The sequence below is a fragment of the Rhinichthys klamathensis genome, unplaced genomic scaffold, assembly GCF_029890125.1.
Source record: "Rhinichthys klamathensis goyatoka isolate OS25496 unplaced genomic scaffold, OSU_Roscu_1.1 h1tg000197l_1, whole genome shotgun sequence".
Lineage (NCBI taxonomy): Eukaryota > Metazoa > Chordata > Actinopteri > Cypriniformes > Leuciscidae > Rhinichthys > Rhinichthys klamathensis.
In genome coordinates, this window is record NW_026606723.1 from 402,587 (window position 1) to 425,900 (window position 23,314).

At 37.1% G+C, this 23,314-nt stretch overlaps 3 protein-coding genes and 1 pseudogene across 3 annotated transcripts; 1 reads left to right on the forward strand and 3 right to left on the reverse strand.

Moving 5' to 3' along the window:
• Window positions 1–1,158: 1,158 nt before the first annotated feature.
• LOC130096557 (odorant receptor 131-2-like) lies at window positions 1,159–2,121 on the reverse strand. The gene has a single exon (XM_056263104.1). The coding sequence runs from the start codon at window positions 2,119–2,121 to the stop codon at window positions 1,159–1,161; it is 963 nt and encodes a 320-aa protein (XP_056119079.1).
• Window positions 2,122–6,640: 4,519 nt separating this feature from the next.
• On the reverse strand, window positions 6,641–7,250 carry LOC130096534 (odorant receptor 131-2-like; annotated as a pseudogene).
• Window positions 7,251–8,540: 1,290 nt separating this feature from the next.
• On the reverse strand, window positions 8,541–9,524 carry LOC130096535 (odorant receptor 131-2-like). The gene has a single exon (XM_056263078.1). The coding sequence runs from the start codon at window positions 9,501–9,503 to the stop codon at window positions 8,541–8,543; it is 963 nt and encodes a 320-aa protein (XP_056119053.1). The 5' UTR covers window positions 9,504–9,524.
• A 6,080-nt stretch (window positions 9,525–15,604) lies between these two features.
• On the forward strand, window positions 15,605–23,091 carry LOC130096463 (uncharacterized). The gene is made up of 4 exons (XM_056262948.1): window positions 15,605–15,848; window positions 15,968–17,041; window positions 17,678–17,846; window positions 22,956–23,091. Exons 1-4 carry the CDS (start codon window positions 15,638–15,640, stop codon window positions 23,083–23,085), a joined length of 1,584 nt encoding a protein of 527 aa, XP_056118923.1. The 5' UTR covers window positions 15,605–15,637; the 3' UTR covers window positions 23,086–23,091.
• The last annotated feature ends 223 nt before the right edge of the window (window positions 23,092–23,314 follow it).

The window sequence follows — 23,314 nt, forward strand, 5'->3', positions numbered from 1 at the left end:
ATACCTATTCCCAAACAATCGTATAAAGAAAAACATATTTGTCAGTCTGAAAAGTCAATGTAAATAATTAATGCGATCACTAACTTTGAAAAGCATGGGGAGTTCCAACGTTGTGTTTGTCGTGATACCCGAGAGCTTTCAAGACGCACTTCCTTTTCTAAAAACTCACAGAAGGGAAATATAATGATGTTGTTTGTTATGGTGCAATCTTTTAAATGTCATCATGATTGATTTTGCAATACTAGATCTTAACTAAAATTTTTGGCAATGTTATTCACATAAAAAAAAAGGAACATTGAAAATCTGTTCAAAACTTTCACAATGCTTGCTAATTATGGTACTCCTCAAAGCTCTGCATTGTTTATTTTAATTTATTTATTATATTCTAATGAATGTATTGTTAATGAAAAAATAGGCCACAAATGATAAAACAAACAAACAGCAACATGGTTGGACACTGCTATTGAGTCTTGTTTAAATCCTTTGCTTTCCCTTTAATGGTCACAGTAAATATTCCTTGGCTTCTTTTGTCCATGTAATTTTGTTAATGTGATGTTTGACAAACAGGGTTTCTTAAGGGTCATTTTAGGGGTGCTAACATGTTGAATATATTAGTCTCATCATGGGTGTCAAACATTAAATAATATCTCCTGCAAAACAATCTGTCAGTGATTTAGAATGGCAAATAACAAAAAGACAAAAAGAGAAGCATTTCATTCCACATGAACACTTTTTGTTCCTCATGTTTTCCCCCCTCACTTTTCAAACAAGTGAATCAGTGAATGAACAGGCTATTACTCAGTTCATTTAGATGTTAATTTTGTCCAAAACGGTACAAAATGACTATAATCTAAATGACAACTGTAATAATCTTCAGCACATAACCAGAAAGAGTGTAAAAACATAGTCCTTTACAAAAAAATAGCAATTACATTGGGAATTACATTTTACTATGGGAAAATAATACAAACAGATTGTCAAAAAGGTTATAACATGCCAAAATGCTTGCATATTTAATCTGATTTTAGTCTGATTCAACGTACATCTTTACAACAAATTACAAAACATTTTTATCTCATATTATTATCTCAATGTCCAGGAACATATCCAATATATTTAAATATGGTACCATATTAAGTGCACATTTTTTAACCATTGCTAAACGCTTTGCTCTATTATAACTGGTTTAACTTTAACTTTACCTCTACCGAATGTGAGGTAGTATTTAAATAAAGATCTAAAGGCCTGGTCTCGCATGCCATATATAAGAGGACTTAGACATTTAGGGAAAATTATAAACACTATAAAGCAAAAATACATCACATTCATTGAAGTCATATAGTCAGTATAAACATAAATAGCTTCTTGGATAACTCCAACTAAGATGGATGATGCCCCAAGACCCAGCTGTATTAGATGCAACAGAACAGTCTTGTTGGCTTTTTTGGCAGACATTTTATCACAGGAGGCTGTTTTAGCCACGGCTGCTATAGAAGCATAAGCAAAGATAATAACAAAAGTCACTAAGACAAAAAATATACATGTGAAAGCTATATCAAGTTTCTTATATATCTGCAGTCTGAAAAGAGTAGTTCTTGAGCAGAACAAATTCATTGCAATGTTTGTAGAATCAATGGAATAGAAAATAATCAACTCAGACAGGGACTTAATGAAACCCAAGATCAAAACAACACTGAAAGCTACGTGAGTTCTTTCAAAATTTGTAATTTCTGCATGTCTGAGAGGGATGCAGATGGCCACATATCTCTCCAGTGACATCAAAGCCAGATTTAAGTTAGAGACATGATAGAGAACTGTTGCAGCCATGAGAAGAACAAGACAGACATTTTTCATAATTAAAATCCTACTAATAGCACACATAAACAACACTACACTCATAATGAGATTCAGTGTATCGATCCAAAGCATGTGACCAAAGAGAATATAGCGGGATGTCTCCTGAAAAACAGTCTTTTTCCTCAAAGTGAAGAGCATGACCCCGTTGACATAGAGGAAAATGACACATGGGGTCACAAGCAAAAAAGCCTTCATTGGTGCATCTTTATCCAACACCAAAAGAGTCTGAGTGAGGTTAGATTTAGATTCATTAAAATTAGACATTTTCAAAAGTGTATAACCACAGATGCTGTTATAGAACACTGAATAGAGTAACACTGCAATACTGCAACGATCCTTGTAACTGCAAATCTACAGTACACGCTTCCCTCACATGGGTTGTTTAAGGCAGAGAGGTCAGAGCATCACATTTTATGTACCATCAAACAGAATCCCAGTGGCTGGTTTGTGTGTGTGCATCACAAAGCATGCCACAATAGCACACAATAATATAGAAGATTATTATAACTGCCTGACTATAAATAGCATAGCACAAGCAGTTGTGTAGTAATGGGCAAAAGGGATTTCTACTGGTTTTTTATATGTAACCCTATGATGGCTGTCATGACGGATCCATTCAAACATACATTAAAATACTGTAGCTTACAGATTAAGTAGAAATACAATGAATATGCAATAGTGCATATATTTATCAAAATCCTCCTTTCTAATTGAATTTTTTCTAGCTAAATAAGTTAGTTCCCCTTCAGTCAGTCACTCTCGACGTACATCAGAGATGATCTAACAGAATGGAGATCTCGCTTGAGAGACCAATCCACTTCGAGTGTAAACTAAACGAGCCAATGCACATTGACATGCGATAATTTGCAACAGCTGCTCTGCCTCGCAGCGGGAGCATTTAATGAGCAGCAGGTGCGTCACATCTTTGTCTTTCGCTTCGGAGCCAGACGGTGAATGCTGTTCACACTGGCAGTTTAGTTCGTAACAGGGTGCGGTTCGCATGCAAAATCGCTAATGTGAACGCTGTTATGCGGACCCGGGTGCGCACTGGGGTACCGAACCCGAGACTACCTGGAGGAGGTGGTCTGAGTTCGGTTGCTCCCAAACCGTGCCGCGGTTCGCGTGAATGTGAAAGCAACACGGACTCGGGTGCGCACTTGTTCAGGAAGTAAACTAACCTGCGCATGTGTTTTAGCTTATTGTGATGTATTCAGTTACCGGTAAATAAAACAATTGTAAGGGATGATAGTGTTGGGGCTATGTCACGATCATCAGTGAAAGTGCCCGTCATTACCACCAGAGGGCACTCAACCCCGGACATTGTCATTCCCTCATAAAAACTACATTTCCCATAACTCACTGCCTGGACTCATCATCCCTGATTGCATCCACCTTTGTCTCATTACCTTGTCAGTCTCAGCTTATTTAAACCATTTACACTAATTCATTCTCTGCGAAGTCTTGTATGTTGTTGCCCTACATTTCTCAGCATTTCTCTGGTTCCATGTATTTCGGTTTTTGGACTCTCTGCCCATGCCTTTGGATTACCTGTTTGCCTTGTTCCCAACCTTGTGTGTTTTGTTTGTTTGGACTGCTTACCTGTGTTTTGACCTGTTGCCTGTACATTTGATTACGTGTCTGGATTGCCCCATCATTAAAAGCTGCATTTGGATCTCAACCCTTGTGTCTCGAAGCAGTTTGTTACACATATGACCTGAATAACATTGAAATGACAATATGTTGTTTCTCCTTTTTCCCTTTTATCCTTAAAATAGTTTCTACATACAGTTCTACCAGAAAGACTCGGGAGAATAAATACTGTAACAATAGATACATTTATTGATAGCCCAGCAAGCAATAAAGTTCTTTGGCGTAGGCCCCGTCCATGGCTCGCAATCCGAGGGTTCGGACTCTGCTTTTCCTGCCTGAAGACGAAGGCAGGGGCGCAGCCGACCCCCTGGGTGGTATAGGAAGGGACCATCCTGGTGGTGGTGGGGAGGATGGAGGTAAATGAAAGCGTCAGCATCTGCGAACTCAAACATGTGTAAGTACCGGCCTTTTATACCACAAGTATTAGACACGATTGGATAGATGAGAAGGTAATAAGTGACGTAGCAATTGAATCTTCCTGGCAGAACTTAACTTTAAAGCTTCCATTTTTATGATTTCGGCTTCAGATAATATTTTTTTTTTATCTGATGAAATAAAACACCAAAAGGAGAAAGTGTTATTTCAATCGATGTATTAAAAAAAATAAAAAATTAGTTTAACTTAATGATAATAACCTTGAAGGGAAGTTGATTGATTGACCCCCCCCCCCCCTTCTTTATGGAAATACCTATTCCCAAACAATCGTATAAAGAAAAACATGTTTGTCAGTCTGAAAAGTCAATGTAAATAATTAATGCGATGACTAACTTTGAAGTGCAGGGGAGTTCCAGTGGGGGTGTTTGTCATGATACTCAAGAGCTTACAAGTCACGAAAGACACAGAAGGTAAATATAATTATATTTTTTTAATATGGTGCAATGACATCCCTTAAATGTCATCATGATTAATTCGCAACACTAGATCTTATCTAAACTTTTTGGCAATGTTATGCACATAAAAAAAAAAAAAAATAGGAAAATTAAAAGTCTGTTCAAAACTTTTTACAATGCTTAAGTGCTAATTATGGTATACTCTTCAAAGCTCTGCATTGTTTTTTTTATTTTTATTTTTTTATTTATTCCTTCCCCTCGGGCTTTTCTGAGGTAAACGTAACATTGACATTGTTTACATGCTGTTTTATCTACGTTTTTTCACGGTTGAAACACTGTTAAGTTGTAGGCTCTTTCAACATACCTTCTGATATTCATTCATGTTTATTTTACGCTGTAACTACACCAATAAAGCAGAAGAGATGTAAGGTCTTTTTATCGTCAAACACACCCTGAACTCTCGGTTGACAAACCTTGCTTACTTGAGTCATGCTGGTTAAAAAAATGCGTGAAGGAGTAAATTCAGCCAATTTACTGGTCCGAAAACCAGTCAGTATCTGGTGTGACCACCATTTGCCTCACGCAGTGCAACACATCTCCTTCGCATAGAGTTGATCAGGTTGTTGATTGTGGCCTGTGGAATGTTGGTCCACTCCTTCAATGGCTGTGCAAAGTTGCTGGATATTGGCAGGAACTGGAACACACTGTCGTATACGCCGATCCAGAGCATCCCAAACATGCTCAATGGGTGACATGTCCGGTGAGTATGCTGGCCATGCAAGAACTGGGATTTTTTCAGCTTGCAGGAATTGTGTACAGATCCTTGCAACATGGGGCCGTGCATTACATGAGGTGATGGTCGTGGATAAATGGCACAACAATGGGCCTCAGGATCTTGTCACGGTATCTCTGTGCATTCAAAATGCCATCAATAAAATGCACCTGTGTTCGTTGTCCATGACATATGCCTGCCCATACCATAACCCCACTGCCACCATGGGCCACTCGATTCACATCGTTGACAGCGCTGCCAAATTCTCTGAAACGCCTTTGGAGACGGCTTATGGTAGAGAAAAGAACATTCAATTCACGGGCAACCGCTCTGGTGGACATTCCTGTAGTCAGCATGCCAATTGCACGCTCCCTCAAAACTTTCGACATCTATGACATTGTGCTGTGTGATAAAACTGCACATTTTAGAGTGGCCTTTTATTGTGGCCAGCCTAAGGCACACCTGTGCAATAATCATGCTGTCTAATCAGCATCTTGATATGCCACACCTGTGAGGTGGATGGATTATCTCGGCAAAGGAGAAGTGCTCACTAACACAGATTTAGACAGATTTGAGAACAATTTTTGAGAGAAAAATACATTTTGTGTACATAGAAAAAGTCTCAGATCTTTGAGTTCAGCTCATGAAAAATGGGGGCAAAAACAAAAGTGTTGCGTTTATAATTTTGTTCAGTGTATATTGTTTGTTTGATGCCTTTTACATAATAAAATGAAGCTGGTTAAATTAAATACCAGTCTGTGCCTGCACAGTGTATGTGTGTGTGTATATATATATATATATATATAACAGTCTAACACACTCTCCAAAAATTGACTAGAGGGAATGATAACATTTAATAAACCTTTTAAATTAGTTTTTTGGGGGAGGTATTAAAGTCAAATATCTTGGTTAAATATTTCTATAACTAAATTGACTGCTGCCTCTGGTAAGAAGCTTTCTATAGTCTCTGCTAGTTTCATACCACTTGCAGCACTCGGTCACAGTTTATTTGCTGACTAAATAAGTGTTCATTATTTCACATAGCAGCAAGTGGGTTAACAGATTAATCAGATTTTTTGAGGGACTGAGATGAAATTCCCTAAATAGGGTCTAGTAATGTTCATGGTTAGTAACGACTCTTTATTTTATTGTATTTATTTTTTATTAAAACATTGATGAAATGAAAACAATAATCGTTTCAATACACTTACCAATATATGTGCTCACACTCTGTAGAGAGAAATAAACAATGATTCCTAGCACTGATAACACACACATGGCAATACACATATTTGACTTTTTTCCAGTATGTTTAAACAGAATTTAACTTTAAGATAAGTTAAATTCTGGATAATATCTATAACCAATTAAGTCTTATGTCTTTACCCAGAAAAACAAGACAGCTCAGTTATTTAAGTGTGCATAAACTCCAATAACCATCTCAAGTCATATTTTTAGTTATACAGAATAATCGTTTTATTATCTCAGAAATTAAAGTAAAAGATTACAGATTTCAAGTCAGCAGCACATGCTATTTTTTGCCCCCTACTAAATCTCTGTTTGGCCTTTTAAGACCAAATGTGATGTAGTACTTAAATATAGAGCTAAAGGCATGATCTCTCAGGCCATATATGAGAGAACTTAGACATCCTGGTAAAATCATCAACTCTAAAAAACAAAAATACATTATGTGTAACAAAGTCATATATCAATATACAAATAAATTGTACACTGATTAAATAATACACCGATTAAAATGGATGCAGCACAGAGACCTAGCTGTATTAGATGCAACAGAACAGTCTTGTTGGCTGATGCCTTATCACAAGAGGTTGTTTTTAGAGACATAAGTAAAGATAATAACAAAACAAGTGAAGGCTAAATCCAGATTCTTATATATCTGCAGTCCGAAAAGAGTAGTTATTGAGCAGAATAAAGGCATTGCTGTGTTTGTAGTATCAATGGTGGAAATAATCAACTCAGACCAGCACTGAATCAAACCCATCATCCAAATAACATTAATGGCCATATAGTTATTCTGTAACTGGTGATTTCTGCATGTCTGAGAGGGATGCAGATGGCCACATACCTGACATCAAAGCCAGATTTAGAAAGGCAACCTGATAGAGAGCATTTTTCATAATAGTAATCCTACTAACAGCAGATACAAACAACAGTGACTTCATAAAGAGATCAAGGCAAAGCAGTATTGTAAGATAAAAAGGTCACAATTACTTTTCATTTTTTAATTCCGTGGCAGAAACATGATGTATGTGAGTGTATAGGCCTACCCTTCAGGGCTACACATTTTTTGTAGTCAAGGAACAATATACAATAGAAATTCAGAAGATGTATTCTGTAATGTCCGCCATGTGATGCATTATAGAAACACAAGACGAAACGAGATGAACATACAAATTCACATCAGACTTTACTCAACAGAAGCTTCTAAGCAAAAAAGACATAACCTAACAAACCCAAAGCATGGATTCGAAAACAGACCTCAATAATAAAACAAAGATGTCTGCTATGCTGATATAAAAGTTCCTGTACATTGGTAAACAACATCAACAAATTACATCTCAGCTGTGCATTATAAGAGAATATCATAAATTCTTACATTCAATAAGGTTAAATATATAGGCCTATGATTTAAATACATTTATCAGTATGCATGTGTGCATATGCAGGGTCTTGATGAAACCACAACACAGTATGTCCACCTCTTAAACTACAAATAATTTTTATTAAAACAAATCATAGGGCCATTTAAAAAGATAAATTGATCAATTTAACTGATAGACAAATAGATTGCACAGATCCATTGTAGAGGACAGAGCAGTCATGTCAAACAGTTTGGAAAAACTCTATTAAGACGCTTGGACAAGAAAAAACAGAGCAAAATATGAATTCAAAAACTGTGCATGTACTGTTACAGACCACTGAGCAAAAAATCAACTCAAGTATTTAAGACAATAAAAGGAAAAGCTGAAGATTCCCCAAACACATCATATGAGTTTTTGTTTATAAAGAAATTATCTGACATAATACTAAATGCTTTAGCTGTTGCACAAGTCTTTTTTTATAGATTTCCAGAAGGATTAGCATAAAGTCTCATATTTTAACTATTGTAAATTCATTGACAGTGTGATAAAAACAGTTGTCATAAGATTAAATGGACAACAAACATTTTGCATGTGGTTACTGCACTGGCAAACATTGTGACAAGTATGGTTTAATGTGATTGGCAAATACATGCTTTTCCATAAGTCAGTTATTATTGTGTGGTTGATCTCAAATATCTCATCATTATGTAAAATCATATTTTAAACTTTTAGAGAAATATATTTTTGTATCTTAATAATGAAAGAATATTATCAACTAAAGGCTTATAACATTTAAATAGTTTTTTTTTTCCCATCAGTTAGTATCTATTTTTCCTCCTCTATTGCTGTATTACATCTATTTTGCTTTTTGAGACCAAATGTGAAGTAGTATTTAAATAAAAAGCTAAAGGCCTGGTCTCTCATGCCATATATAAGAGAACTTAGACATTTGGGGAAAATCATAAACACTACAAAGCAAAAATACATTACATGTAATGATGTCATATAGTCAGTATAAATATAAATGACTTCTTGGATAACTCCAACTAAGATGGATGCAGCACAGAGACCCAGCTGTATTAGATGCAACAGAACAGTCTTGTTGGCTTTTTTGGCTGACATTTTATCACAGGAGGCTGTTTTAGCCACGGCTGCTATAGAAGCATAAGTAAAGATAATAACAAAAGTCACTACGACAAAAAATACACATGTAAAAGCTATTTCAAGTTTCTTATATATCTGCAGTCTGAAAAGAGTAGTTCTTGAGCAGAACAAATTCATCACTGTGTTTGTTGTATCAATGGAATAGAAGATAATAATCTCAGACAAGCACTGAATCAAACCCATCATCCAAATAACACCAATGGCCATGTTAGTTCTTTTGTAACTGGTAATTTCTGCATGTCTGAGAGGGATACAGATGGCCACATACCTCTCCAGTGACATCAAAGCCAAATTTAGTACGGCAACCTGATAGAGGGATTGTGCAGCCGCAAGAAGAATGATACAGACATTTTTCAAAATAAAAATCCTGCTTACAGCACACACAAATAACACTACACTCATAAAGAGATTGAGCGTATCGACCCAAAGCATGTGACCAAACAAAATGTAGCGAGATGTCTCCTGAAAAACAGTCTTTTTCCTCAAGGTGAAGATCATGACTCCATTGACATAAAGGAAAATAACACATGTGGTCACACACAAGAATGTTTTCACCGGTGCATCTCGATCTACCAGGAATGGACTCTGAGTGAGGTTAGATGTAGAACCATTAAAAGCAGACATATTCAGAAAAAATAAAACATGAAGATGTTAACCTCAGATGCTGGTATAGCACACTGACTAATACTGCAATCTACAATGTCCTTGGATTGCGTACAAATCCCCAGGCTTGTGTGCTGTTGATGGCACAGAGTGAGAAGGATCAGAGCGTGGCACTTTAAATATAGTTAAATTCATTATTATGTTATGTACGTGTTGAATCCCAGTGGTTGTTTCGTGTATGTGGGGGGTGGGGGAGGTCTGTGTGTGTTTACTTTGTTTACCTTGTAATCTGGCAAAACCTCCCTAGGAGGTTTGTTGGAAGCTATTATTATAGCTAATAAAGTTTTAAATATGGATATTTTTCTTACACAAACCCATCGCTTCGCTTCAGAATGCCTTTATTAAACCCCTGGAGATGTACAGTATGGATTACTTTTATGATGGATGGGTGCATTTTTTGGGGGCTTCAAAATCTCTATTACAAATCATTATAAAGTTTGGAAGAGGCAGGATATTTTTTAATATATCTCTAATTGTGTTCGTCTGAAAGAAGATATAGTCATACACCTAGGATGTCTTGAGGGTGAGTAAATCATGGGGTAATTTTCATTTGTGGGTCAACTATCCCTTTAAGCTCTGTAAATTACTGCTAATTAAACTTTTAAAGTCTGCATGTAATCAAAATGGACCAGATTTCCATTGTTAGTGCACATTAATAATCTTGTGGTTAACAATTAATCCGTACAAATTAATCCAGAATTTGTTTGTCTTTGTGACACCCTAAAGTACGTCCATTTTGTGATTCTGGCCGAAAACAATTATTTTCTTTTATTTGTTAAAGCTCCAGTCCGTAACTTTTTTGTGTTAAAAACTATCCAAAATAATTGTTTGAGCAAGTACATAACCAGTGTTTAAAAGTAACTGCTTGCCTTAGTCAACGCGTCCACCATTTTGCTGAGGGCAAGTGTGCGCTGTAAAAAAAAGGAAAGTAAAGTAAACGAGTGAGCTGCGGTTTTTCTGGATAATTTTTTTTTTTTTACATTTATCAATCGATTTCAGTGGTTTGTATGTAGTGTACAAAAAGTTCCATCTCTAGTTATTTAAAATCTCGAGAGTTTGATTTTGGTAACACTTTACAATACACTGTAAAAAATGTCTGTGAAATTAACTGTGTAATTCTGTAAAATCATGACATCAAAATTTTGTAAATAGAAAAACAATAACATTTTGTTAAATTTACAGTACTATTTTGAAATGAGTACAAATGCTGTTGTAAAATACTGAACCAAACAAAACTGTTGATTTTACAAGAATGTGTTAAAATAATCATATTAATTTGTAGAATTTACAGATTTATGCAATTTAAACAGAAGAAAAACTGAATACAGAAAGCAACAATGCAGTTAAAATTACAACATGACAGTGTTAAAATATTTTTCGGACATACAGGTTTTCAATAGCCTATAGGCCTATAGTCTACAGAAAGAAAATGTACATTTTATAAATTCATGTTATATTTTACAGATAAAATGTGTTCAAGTAGGCCTACGGCTTAAAATATGAATTTTAAAATTCATATTTAAAAACATGCAATGGTCTTTTAGGTCCAACAGCACTGTAAAAATTACTACCTATATGAACTGGTAGGAATGGCTATTGTATGCCTAATGAACAGTTAAGGGACATTAAGCCAAACCGTTCATTTATTATTTTGAACAATTAATTAATTCAATTGTAAATGATCAAATAAAATAATTTCTTTCTTTTTTTCATTTACAGAATAATGTCATTTAGTATATTTTGTCGATGTAAAATTTACATTCCCATACATGAACATCTGCGTTTGAATGTCGAGCAGTAGAATTCAGATTATCGCGGGATCAGCTGTTTTGATGAACTTCACGAGAGTGCGCACACCAATTCTTTCTGCCAGCGAGTGCGTCGCGTGGAGTTTTGCATGACATAAAATCTGGTAAGTGAACGGTTTGTTTTCTACAAACTTGAAAAAAATTACTTGTAGAATATGTTATGACTGAGGCTATTTTGCCGTGGATTGGGTTTCATGTTTAACGCACAACTCTCAGTTTATTTCATGCTGCGTAACTAGGATAAAAAAGAGCGATTTTGTTAGATTGCTTAAAAACGACTAACGTTTCCTGTCGTTTCTGCAGCAAAGCAGATTCTGATTAACCATGTGATTATTAACACGGGATCAGCCATTTTGACGAACTTGAGAGCGCCCGCCAATTCTGCCAGTGAGCTAACGTTAGTGGATTTTTGCATGACATGTAAAAATTACGAGCTCTTGCACTGGTAAGTGAACAAACAGTTTGTTTTCTTCAAAAACAGTAACGTTAACTTTAACTTAGCCTACAAGTATATGTTTTGACTGGAGTTATTTTTCCATCATAATAATGATGCTGAGTGCTGACGAACTGTTGGCTGTAAGTTAACGTTAGACTAGACTACGTGCTTCATGTTTAGCTCAACTCTTTTAGTTTGTTTCTTTCATGCTGAGTGACTTGAGTTAACTAGGATAAAAAAGAGAGATTTTGTTAGTTTGCTCAAAAAACGACTAACGTTAACTGTCGTTTTTTGCACCAAACAGATTTCTGATTATCACAGGATCAGTGCCCGGTTGCCATTTTGACGAACTTCATAAGTGAGAGCGCCCGCTATTTCTGCCAGCTAACGGAGTTGTGGCATGTAAAACTGCGATCTGAACAAACAGTTCGTTTTATTTAAAAAAAACAGTAACTGTACAAGTATATATTTGGCACAAAAACAGTATAAGTAACTTAAATGTTTTGACTAGAGCTATTTTGCCATCATGATGCTGACGAACTGTTGGTTAACGTTAGGCTGTGGGGTTTATGTTCAGCTCAACTCTTTCAGTTTTTTCTTTCATGCTGAGTAACTAAGATAAAAAGAGAGCGATTTTGTTAGTTTGCTTAAGGACGACTAACATTTACTGTCATTTCTGCAGCAAAGCAGATTTCTGGTGATCACATCAGCCATTTTGACGAACTTCAGTGAGAGCGCCCGCCATTTCTGCCAGTGAGCTGTAAAATTGCGATCTTTTGCACTGGTAAGTGAACAAACAGTTTGTTTTATTACAAAAACATTAACTGTACAAGTTTGTGACTGGGGTTATTTTTGAAAAATAATGATGCTGACGAATTGGAGGTTAATCAGGCTTTCAGTTTCTTTCATGCTGAGTAGACCTAAGTAACATTAGGATTTTTAAAAAATCGATTTTTATTAACGTTAGTTTATTAAAAAATGATTAACTGTCGTTTTTGCAGCAAAACACTAGAGACATTGAGGGGTTATGTGCTGCATTGTAGAGTTCATAGGAACGAGCCCCGTTGTCTCTTCAAATGTGCTGTTGCTGAATGCAAACGGACATTTTGTACTTATGCAGCTTTTAAAGCTCATTTTTACCGGGTTCACAATGAGTCTGAAACCTCTGTTACTGCTGGGGCATTTGTTGCAGATTTTAAATGTGCCATTTCACTGTGTGATCGACAATTTCACACAGTTAAAGAACTAATGTGCCACTTAAAAGAGCATATAGTTGAGGGGCGACCTGTGGCATGTCCAGTAACAGGTTGTAAAAAGACATTCACTGTGAAATCATCATTTACTGCTCATATGTCCAGGAAGCATAGAGCATGTTCTGTTGATAGCATTAGTGACATTTACAGGGACAATATTTCTCAGTCATCTACTGCCATTGCATGTGAAGATGCTTCCCAGGTCTTTAATGATGAAACGGATGACAACATTGAATTACCACAGAATTTCAATGAGTCCTTTCTTAGGAATGTATGTTTACTGTACTTAAAATTGCAAGGGCAGCTCCTCCTTCCAGCATCAACAATACAGACGATTGTTGAAGAGATGCAAAATGTACATGAGTTAGGACAAGATTACACTTTAAGAAAACTGCAGTCACTTTTAAAAAATGACATGCGTCTTACAGATGATGCTGTCAGTAAAGTCTGTGATTGTGTAAAGGATTCAGATTTGTTCTCCCTCTGTCATCAGGGTCCGCTGAGAACAACATATTCAAGAGCTCAGACATTTAAACAAATGTTCCATTACATAGAGCCTAAGAAAGTAACATTAGGAAATGATGAACATATGAGACAAAGGTTTGCATACTACATACCTGTAAAGCAAACATTAAGTAACTTACTGGAATCAGAATTCTGGAAGAATTCAGTGTCACAACGATCTTGTGAACCAGACTCGGATAATTTTAGTGACATAAGTGATGGTAAAAGCTTTAAGTCTAACCAGTTCTTTATTGAAAATCCTGAATGCCTGAAACTAATTCTCTACCAGGATGCTTTTGAAATTGTAAATCCCCTCGGCTCTGCTAAGAAAAAGCACAAAGTTGTTGCAGTTTATCTTTCTGTGGCTAATTTACCTGCACATATTCGGAACAATACTGATCACATGTCCCTTGTCTTATTGTGTGTAGAGAATGAATTAAAACAATTTGGATTTGCTAATGTTTTCTCAGAGATGTTAGTGGATTTAAAAGATTTGGAGGAAAATGGAATAACTGTAGGTGGTGAAACGGTCAAAGGATCTTTGTATTGTATTGCCGGTGATAATTTGGGTTCACACAGCATTGGTGGGTTTAACGAAAATTTCAGTCGTTCACAATATTTTTGCAGGTACTGTGAAGTCACGCGACATGAGTTTCAAAACGATGACCCAAATGTTTGTGGTCCACAGCGCACCCCTGCACGTTACAATTCTGTTGTTCGTGATCTACAAGCTCAAGACAACAAAGGCATAAAGGGAAACTCTGTTTTCAATACTTTGAAATCTTTTCATGTTTGCCAGCCTGGTCTCCCACCTTGTTTAGGCCATGACATATTTGAGGGTGTCTTGTCCTATGATGTTGCATTGTACTTGAAGTATTTCATCAAGAAGAAGCAATGGCTTACATATTCAATTTTGAACCGGCGCATCAAGCAGTTCAAGTACAAAGGAACTGATGCTCTTACAAAGCCATGTGCTGTCAACTCTGAGGTGCCCAAGCTTTCAGGGCAAGCCATTCAGAATTGGAATTTCTTAAGATTGCTTCCTGTATTAATTGGTGACAAAGTGCAAAATCCAGAAGATGATGTGTGGCAGTTAACTCTCCAGCTTAAAGATATTGTTGATATGATTTGTGCACAAACGATTTCATCAGCACAGGTAGCCTATCTTGACATTCTAATCCAAGAATATTTGGAATCAAGAAAGTCTTTATTTCCTGAAAGTCCACTAAAACCAAAACATCATTACTTGCGGCACTATCCAGCACTCATTTTTAAATTTGGCCCCTTGATTAGATTATGGACGATGCGTTTTGAAAGCAAACACTCCTACTTCAAAAGATGCGCCAGGCATTTGAAAAACTTTAAAAACATCTGTCTTACTTTATCTGAAAGACATCAGATGTTTCAGGCATATCTTTCAGCTGGGCCAGGATGCAGTCAGCTTATGCAAGTCAAAGACTGTTGCACTTTTTACCCCAACCTTTACAGTGACACAATTAAACATGCAGTGAGAGAGTTTAGCTTTTCAGAAATCAATACTAGTGTATCCACAGACATCGTGTATAAAGGTACATCGTATAAAAAGGGTAATTTCCTTGTGTCAAAAAATGATGAGGCCATTGAGTTTGGAGAACTTCTCATAATTTTAATTCAAAATGATGACACTGTGTATTTTGTGATGGAAGTACATAAAGCTGACTATCATCCTGAATACCATCTGTACTCGGTGACAAAACAGAACACCAGGTTGCAATGTCTTAACATTAACGATTTGGTAGATTTTTATCCGTTACCATCATACATTTTAAACGGGCATCAAGTCATTCCACTGAAACACAGTGTGTTGTCGAAATAAAGAGGTCATGGCCACAGTGGTGGAGAAACCAGACAAAAAATGCTCATGTATGGTTAGTAAAAAAATATATAGTAAAAACATACAATTTGAAAAATATGAAAGGAATATATATATTTTTTTACTTTTAGATGCCCAAAAAAAGTTAAAATCCTCAGACACGTATTCAAAAGAAGTGGCTTCTCTTATATGCATGTTGTTACTTCACTAAATGTCTCATTTCTACTTGCTTGATTCTAGAAATGTCTGACTCGGAGAGAATGTTTCTACGTACCGCCATCACTGAGGTCTTGCCTGACCTTCCAGAGGTGACAAAGGACATTTTAGAAGAGACCTTGCAATCTCTTGGTGTGGAGACATATGAGGATTTTAAATTTATTGAGGAAGCTGATTTGCTGTCAGCGTTGAGGCCAATTCAAGCCCGAAAAGTCATTGTTGCTTGGAAGCTGAGATGTAAGTGATGCATTACATCACAGAATGCAACCAGTGCCAACAATTAGATGGCCTAAAACATCTAAAAAAGTTGGAAATATAACAAATTTCACATTGTGTTAATAATTGTCTGTGTACAGGCCAGACCCCTGAAAGCAGCAGCTCCTCTGTTGATGCCTCACCAAGACCTCCCACAACCGTAGATTCTCTATCCAGAAGTTCACAGTCAACTTCTTCTGACCACTCCCAAAGCCCTAATCCAGACTGGGTGGACACCTTTCTGGTACCATGGGATAAGTTACCAGAGGAACTGATGCAGTTATTAGAGAGAGGTAAACGTCCAGGTCCACGGATCAGAAGAGAGATGGTCCGGATTGTGGTTCGTGAGATGATGCGAAAAAATCCTTGCCCAAGTAAAAAGAGTTCTACCGAAGTTGCTAAAAAGATGGTGGCGAAATATCCTAAATCTCTGCAAGACGTAATCGAGGGAGATGTGATTGGGCCAGGGTACCACTCTTTGGTTAAGCAACTGCAATATAGAATAGAAAATGCTAAGCGCTCTACGACCCCAAAAATGAGAAAACGAAAGCATCCCACTGATGAGTCTGACACAGACAAAGTCCCTCCAGAACAAAGAGCAACCATGCAGGACACTTATGGGTGTATTAACTGGGATTTAAAATTCCTCCCCATTGGAGAGACCCAAGAGAGCCAGAGAGAAAAGAAACAAACACTGAAGATGATGTCCCAGCAAACTGATACAAATCTAGAAGAGGTCAAATGTCTAATGAAATTGACTTTCTACACACAGCGTAAAGAAGTGAACCAGGGCGGAGATATAAAATGCCTCCTGAAAGAGTGGCCGTTTTTATTCAACGAACTTGGCATGGCAGTCCATTTCAAAGAACTTGCCGGAATTGGGCTGATAGAAACTTTCACCCGGAATGTGGATCTGAAGGGGAAACGACTCTTGAACTACCTCAATACTGTTGGTGTGAACAGAAACAAAAAGTTCCTACAGGCTGTAACAAACTTGAAAGTGATCAGGGGAGAGCTGAGTGGTTGCTCTGAAGACGTCAAAGAGATGTTGCTGCTTTTGCTGTCCTACTTTAACGAAAAGGAAGACACAATGCTCTGTTATGTGGAGGACACTTGCCTGGCAGAGGAAGTACAGATGGACCAAGTTCATTTGACTCCCACCCTTGTTGTGTGTGGTAAGTTCCCTGTTTTTTCAAAATCTCTTGTATTTTTCTTCCTTTCTCTTTTTTGTGTATTTGTAGTCAGATTCTGGGTCATTTGCGCTTCAGCCTAGTTGGTGCTCACGGAACAGGACACAAAAATCTGGGAAGGAAACCCAAGGTCTAACTAGGACCAAGGAGCAGGACCGGAGCACACAACGTTTTAAATGATTTTATTAAATGACTAACGTTTCGACGTCCATGCGTCTTCTTCAGAGTCAAACAGTCAATGGCAAAGATGTACAGAATTTTAAGAGTCAAAGTTCAAGGTATTGGCCAATGGCCTCAGTGGGTGTAGTACATCAATTATCCAATCCTCTACAAGAGTAGAGGATTGTAGTACAATGTAGGACTGTAGAGATTGTATTACATCAATTAGGCAATGTACTACACCCACTGAGGCCATTGGCCAATACTTTGACTCTTTAAATTCTGTACATCTTTGCCATTGACTGTTTGACTCCGAAGAAGACGCATGGACGTCAAAACGTTAGTCATTTAATAAAATCATTTAAAACGTTGTGTGCTCCGGTCCTGCTCCTTGGTCCTAGTTAGACCTTGGGTTTCCTTCCCAGATCTTTATTTTAATATATTTTCTTACTTTCTTTTTAGGTCGATCCTGTTTTTCAGCTAAACGGTTCATGCTGTGTGTGGATCAAAACATTATACTTGACAACATCTCCTCCTTCATTTCCGCCCTGTGCATGATGTTTGGGAGCTATTATTGCTTCAATGTCCATTACCCATCAGAGCTGGCATCAACCCTGGAGTTTCTGCAGAGGTATGTCTTCTTGGATAGGCTTTATGCAACAATTTCACTTTATTGAACTTAAAAAAAATGAAGGTAGCTGTAGGGGTGTGACGGTTATTATATAACCGTGAGACCGACGGTTATAGTTGAACATTGTCATTAGAACTCTATAACCGCCAAAACCGTTCTATTAAAATATTTTTTACAAACATTTTTTATCATAGAGAATGTTTAAATACTAATATCAGCTTACGAGGGAAACGGAGGTGGAGTTAGTGGTGCGTCGGAGGCTGAGTGCTGGAGATGATTCGGGAGAGGTCTGTCCCCCTTTACCGATCAGAGCGCGCGCTCACACGGTTAAGCCTTGTTTATACTCGACGCGTCCCCATGGCAAAAAAATGACGCGCTGGGTGCGCAAGACCAGCAAGACTTCATTTCGCTTGGCTGTGTGCACGGCTTTTTTTGTAACAGCGCGCGCGGCACCGCGTCCGAGGATGACCGACTTCAAGCCGAATCTGCCCGAGCATGTATGTCTCACCGCACCGGCACGCAGTTTGCGCGTCTAAATTGCAAAGTTCATTTGTTAAGGTTTTGTTTACTGTGTGTGATTCATTTAAATGGAAAGCACATTCACTTCTAGTTGTCTTGCTGTTCATTTTAAGAGCGAGTTGTCCTATAACAGACGAACAGTTATTCAACCGAACGTCCTATAACCCCCCACCCCCGGACAACGACGGTTATGTTACGAACCGTCACATTTGACTCACGTCATAACCGTCATCACCAATCCTGAAACCGGCACACCCCTAGGTAGCTGATGAATTCACTTAGGGGTTAGGGAAGGTGTCATTTTACCGTTTTACAATTTTGTTAATAGCCAATAATATTTACTTTTTCATGAACTGCATTTTTTATTTTTTTTCATAATGTTTCCTGAGGCGCAGTTTAGTGTTAGTATGATTTGTTTTTTGTACATCAAAAATAGTCATAATCTAGAAATAAAAGGACATTTTCTACCCTGATTTTAGCCTCTGATTTAAAAACACTGTGTGAAGGGGCGTGTCTGCTATGAGACTGTAAATGGCCACTGCTGTGATTGACCAACATCTTTGTATATAAAATAAGTATTGATGTAGAAATCTCAATCTTTTACTACTTTTATACTGTTACAACTTATCGAGATTAAAGAGTTAGCTCACCCAAAAATGAATATTCTGTCATTAATTACTCACCCTCATGTTGTTCCAAACTTGTAAGACCTTTCTTAATCTTTTAAACTCAAATTAAGATATTTTTGATGAAATTGAGAGCTCTCTGACCCCTCCATAGACAGCAATTTAATTAACACTTTCAAGGCCCAGAAAGGTAGTCAAAAACATAGTTAAAATCGTCCATGTGACTGCAGTAGTTCATCCCTTAATTTTATGAAGCGACGAGAATACTTCTTGTGCGCAAAAACAAACAAAAATAACGACTTTATTCAACAATTTTATTCTAGCCTGTGTCAGACTTTTATGCTGTTGACGTAACAGAAACAGTGCAACGCTTCCAGAATGCTTACCTTTCTGCTTACCGTCGGCCGACGCTATTCAGGTGAGCACCACGATGCATGCACGCGATTTGTTTCTTATTGGAGGACTTAGAAGCGTTGCACTGTTTGTTATGTCAACAGCATAAGAGTCTGACACAGGCTAGAAGAAATTGTTGAATAAAGTCGTTATTTTTGTTTTTGCGCACAAAAAGTATTCTCTCGTCGCTTCATAAAATTAAAGGGACACTGTGTGAGAAATACCCCCATCCAGTGGTGAAATATTATTTTGCATTCAAACGAATTTTGCTCTCCAGCGCCTCGCTTTTTCAAGTGCGTATTGCATCTACGGTTGCCGTTATGTACCAAAAAGCTATGACAGGATGTCTTCTAATAGCACTTCGTCAAGTTTTCCTTCGGGTGAGCAGGTTTGTTATTTCAAACAAACTTCAAATTGACACAACGAACAAACGAATGTTACAGTATGAAGTAATGAGTGTCAAAAACATGAACTATTGTAATTAGTAGTTATGCCTTTATTCGTTATATTTTCTGAAGTAGCCTACGTGCATTGTTAGATATCATCATCAACTTTTAACTATACATGTTCATCTGTCTATAAAATAAAGTACACAACCAAACAATGACAAAAAGCTTGTAATTAAGACTGTAACATTGACTTGCCTGTCGAGAAGAAAGCAGGATTCAGCTTCTCTTTTGAAATCTTTCTCCTGCATTAGCTCTATCCACCTGGAAAAAGCTATCCCGACATTAACTTGTGTTTTTTGTAATCTCCGGTCACGTTTCCTTTTACGATCTATTTTGGACTTTTCTGGCGACGAGGATTTGCAATGCAGCCTTTTAAACTTGCCGGGGCCGTGCCAAGCGCCTCTCACTGCTCTGCTCCTCCGCTTCTGCTGCTTTCAGTTACGTCACGCCGGCTCTGAACGAAAACGCGTTGTGGAAACGCGTTGGCGTACTTTTTGTCCCTCTCTGCTATTATAGTTTTTCAAGATGGCGGAACTACATGGAAGCCTCCGTGGACTTACCCGTCCCATGTATATAAATATAATAAATTCTTCGTTTACGAGGATAAATCAGATAATTGGCAGAGGTATTTGTACACCATTGGGGACATATTTATGAATAAAAATATTGATTTTAGATTATAAATTACCTAAAAAGTTACTTATAGTCCCTTTAAAGGACAACTCCGGCGCAAAATGAACCTAGGGTGTAATATCACATTAGTACCGAGTCGACCGTTCTCTGGGATTTGTTTTCATGATAATCGAATGTAAAGGGTTTTATCTCTAAAAACTGTTTAGTTTACAACGCTAGCATATGGGGCAGCAACTAAGTCAAAATAAATCGCTAGTTAATACCACTAACAAGGTTCAAAATAGCCCCAGACTGATAGTCCCACAGTTCAGCTCACTTAGCACGGCGTTTGTGGTTCGACTGGTCGAGACTGTTGTCCAAGATGGCTTCTGCCTGTATACGTGACATGTACTGTCTTTATAAAGTATCTTCTTATTAAACTGTCTGTACACTTACAAAGTTCTCAATGCCTCGGTTTGCATGTAGGGACCCTCGTTATGCTGCCGTGTTAGTGTGGGGCTATTTTGAGCCTTGTTAGTGGTATTAACTAGCGATTTATTTTTACTTAGTCGCTGCCCCATATACTAGCCTTATAAGCTAAACAGTTTTTGAAGATAAAACTCTTTACATTCGATTATTATGAAAACAAATCCCAGAGAACGGTCGACTAGGTACCAATGTGTTATTAGACCAAAGGTTCATTTTGCGCCGGAGTTCTCCTTTAAGGGATCAACTACTGGAGTCACATGGACGATTTTAACAATGTTTTTGACTACCTTTCTGGGTCTTGAAAGTGGTAATTAAATTGCTGTCTATGGAGAGGCCTGAGAGCTTTCGGATTTCATCAAAAATATCTTAATTTGTGTTCCGAAGACGAACAAAGGTCTTATGAGTTTGGAACGACTTGAGGGTGAGTAATTAATGACATAATTAAATTGTTTGGGTGAACTAACCATTTAACTAATTATGAAGTGTTGATTATAGCATTAAATTTAGATCTATATCCATCGCATGAAAGGTTGCAGGAATGAGCATTGTAGCTGATGACAGACATGTCTGTTGTTGAGTGCAGTAATACTGTCATTGGAACTTGATTTCTGCACTCTCGGGCTAGTTGTTCAAAAGTAAGATGATCGGATTTTGGTTATCGGATTGGATCAAATCTTGAAAATGGGTTGTTCAAAAGGGAAAGAAGGAATCTGAAATCAGATTAGATCACGGAATCCAATCCTAGTTTTAATCTGGATCAAACCTTAAGTTTGTGTTGTTCAAAACTTGTCAGTAGGATTTGGATAACTTTGATCCCAAAAAAAAAACATGATTACCTGATCCCAACAGGGGGTAGGATTTCAAGGTGGAGTCCAGGAAGAAAATGTAGTAAAACTTTAAAATTGGTCAAATAATACATTTGTATCATTTAGTGTATATACTTTTATTTATATTTTGCACTTGACTTGTGTAACCGCCATTGTAACAGTGATAAAGTAGATAAAGTAGACACAGGCTACCAATTAAGCTATTCAGTATAGTAAAGTAAAAAAAAAAAAAAAATGTATCTTGTCCCCATGAAATAATCCCCCAAACAGATTTCAATAACAAACAAAAATAATATATTATATGTGTATAATATAGGCTGGTCTCTCCTCCTCAGATGAAGAAGAACCCTGAACATTCTTTATTTTGTTAACTATTGGACATTTAGCCATTTTTTTAAGACGTTTTCAAAATATCCACAATGTATTTGTTAATGTATATTTGTTTTTTATTTGTTGTGGCTCAGATGAGGGGTCATAAAAGAAATTCTGAATGGAAGTGGATGGTTATGGTATTTTTGTGTTTTGTCTCAAAATAAGAAACACTTACAGTGACCCCATGTTGGCTCTTCTACCTGTTCTTTACATAGCAGGTAGCCCAAATTGTGATATGTTGTCCCATTTAGAGCACTGGTAATCTTAAAAACTGTGTATCTGGATCAGGGTGATCTAGTCCAATGTTGCTTTGAAAAACCGGCATAAAAGTAAGACGGATTACCTGATCCTGAAAAGGAAAAAATGGGATTTACAAATCCGGATCATTTTGATCCAGATTAAATGTTTTGATCAACTGGCCCCTCATGATTGCTTCCATCGTAACTAACAGTACAAAATCTCTTTATAAATGAGTGAACAAAAATGTTGGCCAATCATAGCAGTTAGTGTTTACGGTCTCACAGCTGACTTGCCCCTTCCAACAGAGCATTTAAATCAGAGGGCTAAATCGGGTTGGAAATGGCCTTTTATTTTTTCATTGATTATAATGGGAGTCACTGATAAACTGCAGATGTCTGATTATCAGGTCCAGCTATTATTAAAGGGTTAGTTACCCAAGGGATAGCATTTTTGGGGGACCCTTTAATACTTTAATACCTAAAATATTTTATTTATATCTTGAATAAAGAAAATTAAGTTGTTTTTTCTGTTAATAAAACTATTTTATAATTGATAAGTTGTCTGTTTTTCTTCTTTCCCAAGGTGTTTTTTCTCCATCAACCCAGAGAAGGGCACCAAAGTGGAGAAGACACAAACTTCACGTCTCAATGTGAACCCAAGAGTCCTTACTTTAATTCAGGAACTTTCAGATCATGAGTGGCGTGATGTCTGAAACTCTATTTCAAACTATTTTTTTGGACTTTACTTTGAATAAGTTTGTTTCAGCTTCTATGATCAGTTCTTCAAGATCATTTCAGGCGAGTTTGTATACAACTTAGTTTTATTGCTCTTATATTTTGTGATATTGTCCTCCTGTACATCAGTTTCCAGAGATTAATTATATTCTCTTTCTTGCCCTCTCTTTCTCCATTTTTCATTTTTACTCTTTTCTCGTCTTTGTT

What these genes read in the sequence shown, in the direction of transcription:
- LOC130096557 (XM_056263104.1), bottom strand. Translation starts at nt 2,121, where the DNA reads ATGTCTAATTTTAATGAATCTAAATCTAACCTCACTCAGACTCTTTTG.
- LOC130096535 (XM_056263078.1), bottom strand. Translation starts at nt 9,503, where the DNA reads ATGTCTGCTTTTAATGGTTCTACATCTAACCTCACTCAGAGTCCATTC.
- LOC130096463 (XM_056262948.1), top strand. Translation starts at nt 15,638, where the DNA reads ATGTCTGACTCGGAGAGAATGTTTCTACGTACCGCCATCACTGAGGTC. An exon ending in TCCCACCCTTGTTGTGTGTG is followed by an intron (nt 17,042 to 17,677) that starts GTAAGTTCCCTG and finishes CTTTCTTTTTAG; the next exon opens with GTCGATCCTGTTTTTCAGCT. An exon ending in ACCCTGGAGTTTCTGCAGAG is followed by an intron (nt 17,847 to 22,955) that starts GTATGTCTTCTT and finishes TTCTTTCCCAAG; the next exon opens with GTGTTTTTTCTCCATCAACC.